At 31.7% G+C, this 16,941-nt stretch overlaps 1 protein-coding gene across 1 annotated transcript; it reads left to right on the forward strand.

Moving 5' to 3' along the window:
• Positions 1–137: 137 nt before the first annotated feature.
• Positions 138–15,713, forward strand: LOC115885822 (aldehyde dehydrogenase family 3 member B1-like). The gene is made up of 6 exons (XM_030904848.1): positions 138–230; positions 5,755–6,334; positions 10,294–10,468; positions 10,534–10,643; positions 11,467–11,715; positions 14,638–15,713. Exons 2-6 carry the CDS (start codon positions 5,797–5,799, stop codon positions 15,495–15,497), a joined length of 1,932 nt encoding a protein of 643 aa, XP_030760708.1. The 5' UTR covers positions 138–230; positions 5,755–5,796; the 3' UTR covers positions 15,498–15,713.
• Positions 15,714–16,941: the final 1,228 nt, after the last annotated feature.

Consider the following 16,941-nt stretch of genomic DNA (forward strand, 5'->3'; position numbering starts at 1 on the left):
TTATACCTCACAGACTTGGTCGACTTTTGTTGGTGTATTACGTAAATACACGACCACCATTTATTTTCACCAATTATTCCTTGAAGAGCCGACCAATCTCAACAATCTTTTACCGGATGGCATGTTCAGTTGATATTCGAAAGTAAAAGTAAACGCACTCGGTTACATCTAAGTGTAGTTTCCTTTACTTGGAGTTATTTAAATTTATGTGAAATTTTATAATAATTTACGTAAGTATTACATAAAATAATTTAAGAAATCTAGGTATTCTATATTCTAAGGTGAGCCTTTAACTAAGCTATGAACACATTTGAAACCTTAAATAGTTTTGTGTTTTATTCAAATTGAATAACAAAGCAAAAACTTAAAAAAAAATAGATACAAATTTGAATGTTTTTGATGACGAATTATTTCCAGATGAGATATTTTAATGATAATTTATTTTTAAAACTTTTGCACTTTCTGAAAAATTCCCGGAAAAAAAATTATGGAAAATTATTTTTTTAAATTTATTACTTTTGGAACCCTGCCATCTTCCACAATTGACAGTTCACGTCACGCACTCTTATAGTTTACTTGTAAAAATTGATGTCCACTGCAAATATGGTAACTGTTCCAGTTATCGTCACATTAAGGGAATATCTCAGTTCAGTTAGCTATAAAATCCGAATTATTAGTATAACGCTTACAAGAAAATTAAATATGATACTAGGGGATATTTTTATTTAAAATTTAAATAAAACTTTAATAACTTGACCGATATTTTCGTTAATTTTCAAGAAAAACTAAAAAAACTGCAATTGTCCTAAATATCGTCACCTCTCTACCTATATATTTATCGTCACCAACTTGTCCCAGTTTTCGTCATATCTTTATATGTGTTATTTCACACAAAAAACATTATTTTTTACAAAAGTTTATTTAGGAATTGCGACACATTGCAAAAAATAAAACATAAACAATTAAATAATTAAAAAAATAAACATACTAAATAAAATTTTAATTAAGAATATCTCCGATATCAGTTCAAAAATAATAGTGTAGTAATAATTAGTGAATACAAAGTATTAAACATTTTTATAAAAAAAAACAGTAACATCATATTAGTAAATAAATACTTTTTAATTAGTAAATAAACTTTTAACTTGAGAAATTAGTTTTACTTTGGCATATCAGTTTAAGATATAATATCAGGTATATCATAAACACCTCTTTTTTTTAGTTTTTGTAACAATATCCCTTTTAATATAGTCCAAAATATCTTCCGAACTCTAATATTTCGCATTTTTAAAATCACACGTATTTTACAGGAAGCCTATATTAATATGGCTTACATGTTTAATGGCCTAAATTCCGTCGCAGACATCCAGTTCTTGTCACCTATTTTTAATTGATAATTTAGGGTAGAATTAATGATAATAGTGGGTGACGAAAATTGGGCACATTAAATAGCGCATCTAAGCCATTTAAAGATTTTAAAATAAGATAAAGAAGAAGTTTCCAGTATATAAAACAACTATATAAAATTATTTATTATGGAATTTTTTCTCTGAGTTTCTTAATTTTTTAAAAAATATGGGAATATGACGAGAGTTAGGACAGTGACGGTTATTGGGCATTTACCATAATTGATGTACTATACACTATACAGTATGTCCCCGGATTGTCTTTACAAGAGGAAAATAACTTTTTTATTATTGACATTTTGAAGAAAACATTCTTCATATAAATGTTTGCTTGTTCTAAAATGGTTAATCCCGTTTATACTTTTTCAAATATCCAGTCCGATTTAGAGAAAATTAAAAAAAAAACATGAAAATATGTTTGATTTTTTTTCTAAAGCTTCATTAAGAACCTCGCAATTAGTGGAATAAATTAGTAGTTTCAATTACACCCTGTACTTTTTAGTTTACGATCATATTCACAATGTTTAAAAAACACAATTAAAATTAATAGCAACAGAAAATATTTAACTTATAAAACAATCAACTTTTGATTTCTAACAACAATTTCTCTGGACGGAAGATAATCAAAGGCCTAAATGACATTTCTCGCTAATTTTGAAGTAGAATTTTAGAATTTAGAATGAGTGGGAGGGGGGTTAATCACTTCGACCTTACAGATCCATTGTGTCCCCCTTTCTTGAATCATAACTCATCATACAGTCCCAGGGCTTTGACCAAAGCCAGTATCTGGGACGGTTTTATAGAGGGTAGTTCTCCATCTCCAATATCAGTCGTACCAAAATTCATGGCACGAATAGTTGTCGTCTCGGCTCACTCAGTGATGAGGTGTACTGGTGTTTCCCCATCTTCCCCACAGAATCTGCATTCGCCGTTTCTTCTTACTTTCAATCTACTGAGGTGTTCATTGAGGAGACAGTGTCCTGTTAAAAACCCCGTGACAATCCGAAGATTGTTCTTACTCAGACCCAGGAAGATCTGTGATTTTTCTTGATCATAAGCCCTCAGAAACTTCTTCGAGTGTCTTAGATCATTGCAAGATTTCCATTCCAGGTTGCGGATGGAATCTTCCAAGTTCTTGAGTTCCGCCTTGAGTTGGTTACCACTTGGAAAGCAGAACGGTTCTGGTCCAGTTAGTGGAGTGTTCGCTCCTTTCCTAGCTAGATTATTTGCTTTTCCATTGCCTTCTATCCCTTGGTGAGCAGGCACCCAGTGTAGGAGGACTTTGTTTTCTTTGCCTAATTTATTCAGCTTCTCTATGCATTCTTTGACCAATTTCGAATTGATTGATACTGAGTTGATCGCCTTAATTTTGAAGTATAATCAAATAAATTTTGAAGTATAATTAGTGGAAAGTTAAAAATTTGACAACTTTTTCTACTAATTGAAAATGTCTGCCACTAATTTTGACGTTCTGAATGCTTACATTGAAATTAAAGGAACAAACTTTTACAATAACTGAAACCACTAATTTATTCAACTAAATGCGAGGTTCTGAATGAAACTTAAGTCCCATGGTACAAAGAAAACAAGGTATGATCGATAGCGGCTCCAATTTCGTTAAGTTTGCGCATACCACCTGTGACGTCATACGCCATACAAAAAATATATCCATATTGTTCAATTGCCACTAATAAAAAAAAACTAAAATAGGGAAGAATTAGGAGATTGACATTTGAAAAATTATTTTCATATTTTGACACAATCAAATTTTACAGATGACACAATCTGTTTGACAATTTGAAATTGGCGAGCAGAGCTTGCCGACCAATAGTGCCGTTTATCACCTGTGACGTAGCGACCAACCTGCGCAATATCATACCTTGTATTCTTTGTATCATGCTTAAGTCCTAATAATCAGAACGCGTTTCTATGGTAATACAAATTTGCTTTCATTCTTTGATAGATTGTTACTCATATAATTTTAATTAACTTAATATTAATTTAAGTTCAGAGCCATCAGAGCATCTATCAAATAATAAAATCGAAATGAAATAACCATAGTAATGCGTTTTGATTTTTAGGACTTTTCTTAATTTTCTCTAAAACGGTGTGGAAATTTGGATAAGTAAAAACGGGATTAACCATTTTAGAACAAGCAAATTTTTTTATGAAGAATGCATTTTTCTCAAAATATCAATAATAACAAAGTTTTTCCTCTTGTAAAGACAATCCGGGAACATACTGTAGATTAGAAATTCAACGGAAATTAGTGGGAAAATAGCATATTCAAATCTTGAAAGATATTGAAATGTATAGCAAATACACACAACAAAGTGGTCTAGGGGACAAGACTTCTATAAGAGATAGACGAAAACTAATATCGATGTCTGGAGCTCAATTTTTATCATAGACATCATGGTGAAAACCGCACATCGATATCTGTTAAGCCTGGTTGATGTAAATGCGAATCGCGGATCGCGATTTTGCGAAACTGCTCTCATTGGTCCAATTTTAATGATCATGGCGGCGCTATAGAAATTTTAAGATTTTGGCGATTCGCATGATTTAAAATTTGGAAGGCACGAAAATTCCTAAATTTTTTCTCATCTTTTGTCCTCATTTCTTGAATTAAATTGCGATAAGCACCTAGTTGCTTACGAAAAAAATATTTCACATGTCCCAAATGACCTCTAAACTCGTTCAGTTCTACGTTTTAACAATAAGTAAATGGCAATTTTGCGCCTTCTGTTCCAATCCCACAATCGTAATCGACATTTATAATCATTAAACAAATTTAAACTCATATTGTATGCTAAGAAATATAAAATAAAGATCGTAAACACGAATAACAAACAAATTAAGTTATCTCAGGTTATGATTTTTTTTGGTAACTTTCAGTGGAGCAAAAATGAAATGTCCCTAAAAATTCGCGACTGTATGAAATAGGTCTAAATTACATTCAGTTTCATTCACGAATATTCTTCATTCAATTTCATTCACGAATATTTTTTGGCGAATCGCTTTCCGCAATTCGTGATTCGCGTCTACATGAAACAAACTTTACCGTTTCGGAGTTACGGGGTGTTATTAATGGGCATTTTTAACAAATCGCTGTAACTTTTTTGCCATGTAAAATTTTGTATTTTTTGAAAACATTTTCAAAGCACCTTTTTACGTAGAATTTAATGGTTTAAGTATAATTTTTTTTAAAATAATAATTTAAAAATTATCAACAGAAAATTTGATTTTTTTATATGGGACACCCTGTATATTTTCAATTAATTGAAAAGAATTTAAAATTACCTTTCCAAAAATATAGCATACTTGATATTTTGCTCGCTTCCTCTTGGAGATATAGAGTTTTTAAAAATTCGTCCACTTTGAATAAGTAGGCTTTGAACGGTGCCGGCTGTAATGGAAAAAAATTGTGAGCAGCAATTAAAACGAAAATAATATTTGCATTGAGAGATGCAGAATTTTATAACAATTTAACCTATATTTAACAACATTGCCACCATTATACTATATCTAATAACAATAAAAATTAATAGCTGTTACAGACAGACGGGACCATTTTTGAACATTTCTCGCGGAATTCATTAACTCAGTGTGGGTGGAAGATACCCTCGTATAACCGATAAGTGCATCTAATTCTTGTCTAGATGATACGGGCCGTTTAAAAATAAGAACCTTTAGCAATTCTTCAGCAAAGATAAAAATCCACTACGGCTGGGATTTTTGTTAGCTATTCAATTATTCTTGAAATTGGCTGCAAAAATTTGCTGATAACTTTACCGTTCTGAGGCGGTGCCTCGTCTTGCTGGAAAAATATGTTTTGAGTTCCATTAGGGGCAGATCATCAATAAGGGGTCCAAAGCCTACTAGTCAAAAGTTGCGAACTTATAAAAATTCTGTATTTCGAAGAGGACTATAACAAAATATCAAGTGTGCTATATTTTAGGAAAGCTAATTTTAAGTTTTTTCAATAAATTAAAAATATACAGAATGTCCCAAATAAAAAATATTTTTTTCTGTTGATAAGTCTTAAATTATTAATTTTAAAAAAAATATACTTAAACTATTAAATTCTACGTAAAAAGGTGCTTTGGAAATGTTTTCAAAAAAATACAAAATTTTCCATAGCAAATTACAGTGATTTGTTAAAAATGCACATTTTTGAAAAACACCCCATAAAACGGTAACAGATATCGATGTGCGGTTTTCACCATTTGTTTGATAAAAATTGAGCTCTAGGCACCAATATTAGTTTTCGTCTATCTCCTATAAGGGTGTTTCCCTTTAAAAGCGTCAAATTTTACCCACCCTGTACATTGTAAAAATATTTCAGGAAGTAATAAATAAATAGGAGCCAGGAACTCTAGATTCTGGTATGAGTGTACCTACTCCCCTGCCTAGATCCGACCCTACGAGAAAAAATCAGCTGGGTCATGAAGTATCAACAAAAATTAGTCAACTGACAAAACTATACACACCCACACTCTATTCAGCTCACCAGAAAGAAGATAATGATGACTCAAAATCCGTAAAATTATCTAGAACAGTCAATTTGGAGAACAAAATTCCTCAAATATTTACAAATGATCTAAATGCAAATCAAAAATTCAATAAATTTAAATCTCACCAGAGCAATCCAGTAAATATTGTCAACAGTAAATTTGATAATTTGAACGGAAACAAAAATAACATCCTAGCCGAAACAGAAAATTCTAATGACAAAATTAATATCAACTGTGATCTAAACAAACAAGACGAAATAAAGAAAAAAGGTGTGCATAGTTTAAATACTATCGTAAATATTGAAGAAATGTCAACAGCCAAAACAGTTAAGGAGTATGTTGGAACAGCCAGGAAAGCTTTTAAAACAGGACGAACTAAGACTTTAGAATTTAGGAAAAATCAACTAAAAGGTAATATAATTTTCATTCGTTTAATCAAAATTATCAAATTAATATAATTATAAATAATGATTAAAAAAGTTCATGGACACACAGAGTGACTGAAATTATTAGTTATTTATGAATGAAAAGTGTATGCTTTTTTTCGCACAATGGATTTGCCACAATTATTTCTTAAATAATTTAAATTTAGAATAATTGACTATTAATACTCATTGAACTATTTTTAGACTAAATATTCTGCATATTTAAGCTTCATTCAGAACCTTGCAATTAGTGAAATAAATTAGTGGTTTCAATTACACTTTATACTTTTTAGTTTACGATCATTCAAAATGTTTAAGAAACAATTAAAATTAATAGAATATCCTAGCAACATTTTGCGTTAGTTAGTTGTATCCATATAGACAGCCTAATATTTACCTAATAAAACAATCAACTTTTGATTTCTATACACAATTTCTTTTGAGGGAAGATAATCAAGGGCCAAAATGACATTTCTCGCAAATTTAAAAGCATAATTTGTGAAGAAGTTAAAAGTTTTATAACTTTTTCTACTAATTGAAAATGTCTACTACTAATTTTGACGTTCTGAATGCTTACATTGAAATTAAAGGAACACAATTCTACGGTAATTGAAACCACTAATTTATTCTACTAATTGCGAGGTTCTGAATGAAGCTTTAAGTTTGTGAGAACCTATATTGAAATTTCAAAATAGACAACTTTTTATATATTTTAAATGGAAATATTTTATGTATGTGGGCAGCGGCCTAGCTACGTAGAAACACCGGTTCCCATTAGAACACCGAAGTTAAGCGACGTAAGGCGATACTAATGGATGGACGGGTGACCGGTTCGAAACTCTGTATCGTGCTGTTGTCCAATAAAGGCAAAAGTGTAAAATCTATTGACACACACTGCTCATTCACGCCGGTTCGAGTCCGGATGAGATCGGATATCTCGTGAGTAAGAGTCGATTTAGACACTTGCCAAGTCGGTAGGCCATTGACCATGATATGGCCGAGGACCGCGGTTCGGATTCCGCGTAAACAAAGTAGGCCTCGTCCAGATTACCCTTGCAGCCAAAATGGAGACGTTAACTTCAAATCTTTACTTTTACTTTTACTTTTATGTATGTAGATATATTTTTACAATCAAAAATATAGACCTTGTATGCATTGACTTTATATCTACTATATTATAAATAGGGTGCTATATACAAATTCGTGGTACGAGCATTAATATCTCGGAAACCGTAATAGACACGAAGATGGTTAAATTGGGGCAAAGTTGCCTCATTGGGATGTTCATCAAGATACCATCAAAAAAGTTTTAAAAATTTCAAGGATTGCTGAGTTTTTTGGAAAAAAACGGATTTTTTGGAAAATTAATTTTATTTTTTCCTGTCGTTATTTTTTAGAAAATTAAAAAAATAATTGCATATTCTCATAGCCACTTTATTAGGGCTATCTAATAAAATTTTTAAATTTTCAAATTAGCTGATAATTTGTGAGATACAAAGGCCAACTTAATTTTTTTAAATACTGACCTGCATTTTGTATTTTAAGTTTTGAAAGAACTCCTGAGTTCAATGATATGCCACACTTGATATTTTTTTGTTTTGGGTACTTTAACAATAACAAAACTATTTAATTATTATTTAAAATAATTTCAAGTCCGACTCCGATTTTTTAAATTCTTTAATCTGATTATATTCATCGCAACAATATTGATCAGCGCTAATTAGCATTGAATAAAGAAAATCGAGCCAGTTGAAAGATTCAAATAAATAATATCCAGGTCAGCAATTTAAAGATAATAGTTTTAACTTTTTTTATAGTGAATTTGAAATCTCTATGTACGATCTAATAATATCTATCTTATTAATCGTAATTATAAATAAAGTAACTTCTACAAACTAGTTTCTAATTCTAATTTCTAATGTTCTTCTCGGTCGAAAGGGTTACCACCGTCCCTAATGCACAAATTTATTTTTTGTTCAATCTTATTTATAGCTCTTTGAACTTAACTTCTCCTTATACTTCCGAATGCATTTTGTACTCTTTATTGTAAATGTTGAGATGTATTGATTTCACTTTTACAAATGACGGCAAGTAATGCCTTCTTAGTTATTGCATTTGATTACGATATTTTGAACATTTGAACATTAAATACGATGTTTTACCCCACGTCATTGTTAAGTTTGAAAGCTTATCAATATTGTAACGATGAATAGATTAAATATTAAAAAAACAGAGCCGGACTAGAAATTAGTTTAAATAAATTATGTTCAAATGTCCGAAACAAAAAAAAATATTAAGTGTGACATATCATTGTACTCAGGAGACCAAGTTCTTTCAAAACCTGAAATAAAAAATGCAGGTCCGTATCTTAAAAAATTAAGTTGACCTCTCTATCTCACAAATTATCAGCTAATTGGAAAATTTAAAAATACTACCAGATAGCCCTAATAAAGTGGCTATGAGATGAGAATGTGCAATTAGTTTTTTTTATTTTCTAAAAAGTAACCTCAGGAAAAAATAAAATTGATTTTCAAAAAAATCAGTTTTTTCTAAAAAACTCAGCAATCCTTGAAATTTTAAAATATTTTTTGATGGCATCTTGGTGAACATCCTAAAGCGCAACTTTGCCCCAATTTAACCATGTTCGTATCTATTACGGTTACCGAGATACCAATGCTCGTACCTCGAATTTGTAGCACCCTGAATATGCTCTGTATTTTGCAATACAGATGAGTTTTTTTTATGCCAAATCACGGTTTTTATCTTTTTTGTCCCATATAATGATTATTTTCAACTGAATCTGCTCAATAAATCATATAAATAGTATTCATTAATTGACACAGTGATGTAGAATGTAGAATTTTTAGGAGGGGAGTTAATCACCGCGACCTTATAGATCTATTGTGTGTTCCCCTTTCTTGAGTTATAACGAGTTATAACTCATAATACAGTCTCAGGGCTTTAAGAAAAGCCAGTATCTGAGACGGCTCCACAGAGGCCAGCTCTCCATCCTCGACATCAGACGTACCAAGGTTCATGGCACGAATGGTCGTCGTCTCGGCGCACTAAGTGATAAGGTGTTCTGGTGTTTTTGCACAGGTTTTGCCTTACTGTACGTTGCTCTAGTTTTGTATACCACGCAACTGCTCCATAAGGAATCATGGGTCTGACTATCATGGTATACATCCAGCGCAAAATGTTAGGGGCGCAGCCCCACCTATTTCCCGCCAGTCTTCTGCATATCATGAGAGCCTTTGTGGCTTTGCTGGTAATGTTCTTAATATGCCTGTTCCAGAGAAGTTTACTATCCAGGGTTATTCCCAGATATTTCACTGTGATGGCAGTATTTCCTTTCCATCTAGATGGATTCTTTTCAAGTTTTTCAAACTTCGCTTTCTGGTGAATGGCACTACTGCGGTTTTATCTGAGTTAATACTCAGCCCGACAGTCCTGCACCATCTCTCAGCGATGCGGAGTCCTCTTTGGATAATATCACACAGGGTGCCTTCATGTTTCCCCCGTGCAATGATGACTATGTCATCTGCGTACCCTATGCAGTGTATTCCCGCTAGAGTTAATGCTTCCAGTAGTTCATCCACTACCAAGCTCCACAATAGGGGGGAGGTCACTCCACCTTGTGGAGTTCCTTGCATCCTACTACAGTTTTGGCACCTATGACACAGTGATAAGTTAATGTAAAATTAGCTAAAACTTTTTCAACTAAAACTCAATTTAGAGGTGCAGATGGGTACATATAGTTCATACCAAATAAACTTTTAGTCACGTGATTAAGCTTCACCGGCACATGAATTTAAAAATCACGCCCTCGATTACGTGACTAAAAGTTTAATTGATATCAAATATAAAATAGAAATTTTATATTGAGCTTTTTAAGTACTTTGTGACACCCTGTATATTAATTAATAAAAATAATATATATTTTAGGTTTACTAAAATTTCTTGAGAACCACACAAAAGAAATTGAAGATGCCCTTTATAAAGATCTTAGAAAGCATAAACAAGAAACGAATATATCAGAAATCGAAATGGTAGCTAACGATTTAAGATATACCTTGATGGAATTAAAAAATTGGGTCCAGCCTGATAAACCAAACAAAAGGTAATGCAATATTTTTTTATTCGTTATTATTCAAAATGACTGTTTTTTTTTCTCTTTCTTTTTAGACTTGTTAATATATTAGATGAAGTCTACATATATAAGGATCCTTACGGAGTTGTCTTAATCATAGGTGCATGGAACTATCCTATATTACTTACGTTGGGTCCTTTAGTAGGTAATACAGGTTACATTATTATAATTTGACGATATTTTTCTATTAAAAACTAAAACTCCAAATTATAAGTCTGTCCGACAAAATGCAGTGATAAAGTGACAGTGATAAATTGGTCTGTCATTTTGACTACGGAAACACGGAATATCTCAAAAACTGCGACTTTGACTGATTTTGATGTTATTACAAATTTTGTTACAGATATTATTCCTAATCTTAAATTGAAAACCGCGTTACCATACCCCATTACCAACCACCCACCCTAACCAAAAACTAGTGGCCAGATTCTCGGATGCCACAGTATTTTTGTGCCAAATTTGGTTAAAATCGGTTTAGCGGTTTTTGAGTTATCGTGTTACAGACAGACAGACAGACACCATGAAAATATTTTGTATTTAGGTCATTTATGACCCAAATAACTCATTTTGAGTGAAATTAAAAAAACTTTTTTTTTGCCGATCTTAATAGCCTACCATACCTGTTGCTATGGTCGGCTAAAAACATACAAATCAAAATGTGTAGTCATTTCCGGTGAAACAGGAAGTTAGGCGAAAAGAATTGAATACGTCAATAAATCTTAATTTATGTCATATACTAACATACCAAATCTCGTTTTTATCTGAAAAAATTAAAAAGTTATAAGGGTCAACAAAGTCACTTTTGAGACGCACCCGGTATACCAATCTGTAGATGTATGATTGATGAATTTTTAGGTTATATTTTTTCATTGCATATGCAAGAGATGTTGTTTTTTTTTGTTATGACTAATAAAATACTAAAGTAATATAAATAATTTCATCATAACATAGTAAAATTGTTATTTTAGGTGCTCTTGCAGGTGGAAATACAGTCATCCTAAAACCATCAGAATTAGTACCAGAAACGAATAAAATCATGTATGAAATACTTCCGACATATTTAGATAGGGAATGTTTTCAAATATATCTTGGCGGAGTTTTTGAAACCACCGAACTGTTAAAAGAAAAATTTGATTATATATTCTTTACTGGATCATCTAAAGTAGGACAAATAGTATATGAAACCGCTGCCAAAACACTGACACCCTGTACTTTAGGTAAATGTTAACCAAATAATATATTTTTGTAGTGCGTTAAGTCGTCACTAATATACTTTTATTTATAAAATACCGTGTGATCGAAAAAACCGGCATCACAGACGGCTGGTAAATGACAATCGATGATAATTATGGCGTGGTCAATCTCTAGACGCCATTTACTAAAAAATGATGTAGAAAGACTAAAGATTATCAAGTTTTTGACACAATTTATTTCATTTGCATTTCAATAATTTTTAAGTAAACTGGTAACAATGTTATCCATGTATCCTTACATTAGAGATGGAATAGCCCCATCATTAACCCCCATTTTTGACAGTTCTGTTTGACGGTTCAATTGACAAATTTGAGTTGGATTTCAAATTTTACGGATTTCTTGTGCTTTTCTGAGCTTATTTTATGTTATTTATTATTTTATTGTTTATAGAATCCCATATCACCTCCGCGGAGCATGGGGCTTTAGTGAAAACTCTCCATCGGGTTCAATTTGTGGCAGTTCTTTTTGCTATATATTCCATATTGACCCTATTTGTTGGAGCTCATCCTATTTAGAACGGCTCCATGTTTAAGCCGATCGTCTTTGTTTTCTTTTGCATTGGCATTCTAACGCTCCTTTCGCTATGTTACCATCAGGTTTCAGCAAAGTGTGACCTATATATCCACATTTTCTTTTGCGAATCTCAATACTTCTCTCTTTTGGTTTGTAAAACAGCCTCTACACTATGCGGAGAACTCTTCGAAGCAGGCCAAGGTCGCATTTCGTCGCCCAACTTTGTTGCATTCCGGTTTATTTCCAGTTGTCTTGACCCATCTCAGTTTGCCTCGACCTACTTTCGATTCTTAAAAGCGCCAGAAAACTACTCGTGAGGAGGGCGTAGGGGGATTTTTTTTGGCGTTTCCTATTGCCTCGTTCAATTCTGTTTCGTATTGAGCTATTTCCAAAACGTGGCGGTATCTGTGCCCGAGTCAAAGGACTTTTTTCATAAATCTCAGTGAAATCAGTAAACTTAGACGTTTATAAAATAACTGTCGTTACGATGATAGTTTATTACTTAAAAAAACAAAATTCTTCTGACGAAATGCTGCTATAAATATACGCAGATCGGTCTAGTATTTACTAGACCGATTGTCTTACTAGACTTGATTGATCTGTATTATTTAATACAGATACACATATACAGAGTGTCCCAGGCTGAGCGTACATTAGAAGTTTCTAGAGAACCACAATATCCAGATCGGAGATTTTTTGCACATTATTGTTTTACAACGAGATCTATAGATTTAAAATATATTTCGGCACAAATATGGCAGCACTTCCGGAAATACCGGAAGTTGACAGCAACTTTCTTATTTTAAATGGGTACCCCCATTTTTTATTACATACTTAAATTTTCTGTAAAATTCTATGAATATGGATGTTAAACACTTTATACCTAACATTAACCGTTTTTGAAAAAAAAATATTTAAAATTTTTGGACGAAAGAAAACTACCTGTCAAAAAAATTGTATAGCCTAAAAGTCAAATTTAGTGATTACCACAGCCACTGTGACATAAAAAGAAGACATGTGGCTATCTATTTCAAAAATTAAATTGTTCAAATGTCATATAATAGCGGCGGTAGCTGTCATGGCATTGAGCGATTAAAAAATTATCATAAATCATTCATTTTTTAAATGGAAACCCACTTTTTTATTTTACTAATGAAAAGGTTTTTCAATTTGTTACTTTTTAACTATACATGTTCCTATACCTAAAATAAGTCGTTTTTGAGTTATTTAAGATTTAATTATTTAAAAAAGTCTATTTTTCTTGATTTTATCTAGCTTCCTTTGACATTAAGTGTCAAACGGTCAGACAATTTATTTCCATCTGTCAGAAAACGAATTATTTGAATTTCCTATATTATAAATACTGCCTGCTTAAAAGTTTAAAAAGTTTATTTATAAAAATATATATCGTATTTTTGCTCGTTAGCGATATCTAATAGTTGATATTATGATTCCTTATGATCGAAAAAAAAGCGCAAAGCTGACTCGGTAATGATGCTGCTTTTTGAACAAAGCGTTTTCATATTGTGATGACATGGCCAGATCTATTGTTTTACATCACTTGACGTTTAAAGTCATAGGCTACCTACTGGTTAAAATCAAGAAAAATATACGCTTTAAAACGATTTATTTTAGGTATAGGAACATGTATTTTTAAAAAATGACGAATTGAAGAGCATTTTCAGTACTGAAATAAAAAAAGTGGGTTTCCAATTAAAAAAAATGATTTATGATAAATTTTTAATCTTTCAATTCTATGACAGCTGTGGCCATTATTATATGACATTCGAACAATTTAATTTTTCAAATAGATAGCCACATGTTTTCTCTTTATAGCACAGTGGCTGTGGTAATCACTAAATTTGACGTTTAGGCTATACACATATTTTTGACAGGCAGTTTTTTTTGTTCAAAAATTTTAAATATTTTTTTTTCTCAAAAACGGTTAATGTTATATATACAGTGTAATATCAAAATTCATAAAATTTTACAGAGAATTTAAGTATGTAATAAAAAATGGGGGCACCCATTTAAAATATGAAAGTTGCTGTCGACTTCCGGTATTTCCGGTAGTGCCGCTATAATGAAAGTATTTTTAATCGATAGACCTCGTTGTGGAGATATTCTGGTTCTCTAGAAACTTCTAATGCACGCTCAGCCTGAGACACCCTGTATGTGATCCCTAAATCGTTCTGATTAGTTTAGTTTACATTAACTCCACGTGTTAAAGACAATACACAATATGATCAAAATATTTTTTAGTATCATAGCCAAGAAAGTTCATTATGAAGACACATTTGTTAAATTCAAAGCGCGCTTGATTATAAAAATATTTTAATCGTACTATGCTTAACTGGAAATTTAATTTGTAGAGCTTGGAGGAAAATGTCCACTTTATCTTGACGACTCTGTAGATATGTATATAGCAGCAAGAAGAATATTATGGGGTAGAATGTTAAACAGTGGCCAAACTTGCGTGGCTCCAGATTATCTATTGTGCTCCAAACAAGTAGAAGAGAAATTTTTACAAGAAGCCAAAAAAGTAATCAAGACCTTTTGGGGCTCCAACCCCTGTAAATCTGAAAGTTTAAGTAGAATTGTTAGTGAAAAACATTTTAAAAGATTATCGGATTTTATAAGTCTAGGAAAAATAGCACTTGGAGGTCAAATGGATCCTAAAGAACTACTTATTGCACCAACTATACTAACCGATATTAGTCCACACAGTTTGGTAATGGAAGAAGAAATATTTGGTCCAATTTTACCAATTATTAACGTGAAGGATGCAGGCGAAGCCATAGATTTTATTAACTCTAGAGAGAAGCCTTTAGCGCTCTATGTGTTTTCCAAAAACAAGAAGACTCAAGATACGTTTTTAAATAAAACTTCTAGTGGAGGAATCTCTATCAATGACACAATTTCCCATATTGGAACTGAAAATTTGCCGTTTGGAGGAGTAGGCTTGAGTGGTATTGGATCATATCATGGGAAATTCGGATTCGACACTTTCACTCATAGGAAAGGTGTTCTGGTCAAGAATTTCTCCCGTTTAACTGAACTGACTTTGAGTATCAGATATCCTCCATACTCAGATAAGAAAACTAATCTAATTAATATATTATTGAAGAAAAGAACACAACTTGTGTCCAGCAAATATCTAATGAGATGTTTTATTTTTTTTCTCGGAGTAGGATTTTCGTTTTTGTTACAATATTTTTTAAATCTTGTGTAAAATATGAATAAATGTTATTGCTAATTAAATTTCGTAAGATATTACTAAGTTAAAAGTGATGTAAATTAAATTTATTTAATATTTGCTATTATACGATGTAAATATAAAAGAAAACATTTACAAAAGTATAACTGTATAACTAATATAAACTATACAGGGTGTCCCAGAAATAAGTGCAAATATTTTAAGAAGTGGTAGATCTCGATAAAAGAAACATATTTTCTCTTTATCGTTTTTCAAATAAGTCCAAAATAACGGAGTTACTTTATTTTGACAATTTCCAAAAAAAAATTATTTATTGCTTAAATTTTGAGAACCACTGGATCTTTTCAGGATTTTCTTTCTTGTAAATTTAATCTACTACCTATATTGCTATATTATCAAGACATTATGTTTTTTATATAAAAACTAAAAAAATTTCCAAAAAATTTTTCAAAAAATTCCGAATTTTCAATTTTTTTTTTGCGAAAAAAACCTCATAGGCGTGTTTCTGGGGCTGAACTAATCTACCAGTTAAAATATTTGCACTTATTTCTGGGACACCCTATAAACTGTAATGCCTGGGAACTATAAACTATAATGCTTATAAAAATATTATATTAGTAGATATAATAAATTAGCCTTAATAGTCTAGACTGAAAAAAAAATTCTTATGAGTTTTATTTATTATCATAGTTTGTGTTCACTGCTGGACATGAAACCTAATCTAAGGGCCTCCTTTAATTTCTGCCATTCTTCGCGATATCTCACTGCAATCATCCAGGTTGTTACAAACAACTTAATATCGTCACACAATCATGTGCGTGGACGACCTCTGCTACGATATGTTTCTTACCTGGGCCTCCATTCAATTGTCTAGCCCAGAGTTTCTTAACCTGTGGCAAATATGTGTATGGGGGTCCGCCATCTTATCTATAAACAATGTTGTAAAAACAAAGCAAGTAACCTCCGTAGTTTGAGGTCATCTTTTCCGGAATATTTTTCAGAACCCGGCAGAAATAAAAACTGGATAGCAAACCCTTTCAACGCAGATCATCAACGGCGTGACAACGGCATAGGAAAATCAATTAATAGAAATATCCCGAAATATCATGTGATTCAGCTTTAAAATATAATTTCAAAGAAACTTCTTTAGCAAATTTTTGGGTGAATTTAAAAAAAAATTATAAAGAAATATCAGAAGAAGCACTGAAATATTTACTGCTTTCCTCATCCACATATCTCTCTGAAAATGCATTCTCTACTCTTGAATACATCAAAAACAAATAAAGAAACAGAATACAATTGGAATACTACTTGAGATTACAACTAAGTTAAAACATCAACCCGAATATTACTAATTTAGTTGCAAGAAAGCAGCACCAACCTTCACATTAATACAGTATTTTTAATTTTTATAAAAATGTATTTTTTTGTACTAAAATAATTTGTCCTAAAATTTTCA

Source organism: Sitophilus oryzae, unplaced genomic scaffold (assembly GCF_002938485.1).
Source record: "Sitophilus oryzae breed Bouriz unplaced genomic scaffold, Soryzae_2.0 scaffold_41_pilon_pilon, whole genome shotgun sequence".
Taxonomy (NCBI): domain Eukaryota; kingdom Metazoa; phylum Arthropoda; class Insecta; order Coleoptera; family Curculionidae; genus Sitophilus; species Sitophilus oryzae.

Coding starts and splice junctions, on each gene's coding strand:
- LOC115885822 (XM_030904848.1), top strand. CDS start 5,797: ATGAGTGTACCTACTCCCCTGCCTAGATCCGACCCTACGAGAAAAAAT. Junction 6,335..10,293: donor TAGGAAAAATCAACTAAAAG/GTAATATAATTT, acceptor TATATATTTTAG/GTTTACTAAAATTTCTTGAG. Junction 11,716..14,637: donor ACTGACACCCTGTACTTTAG/GTAAATGTTAAC, acceptor TTTAATTTGTAG/AGCTTGGAGGAAAATGTCCA.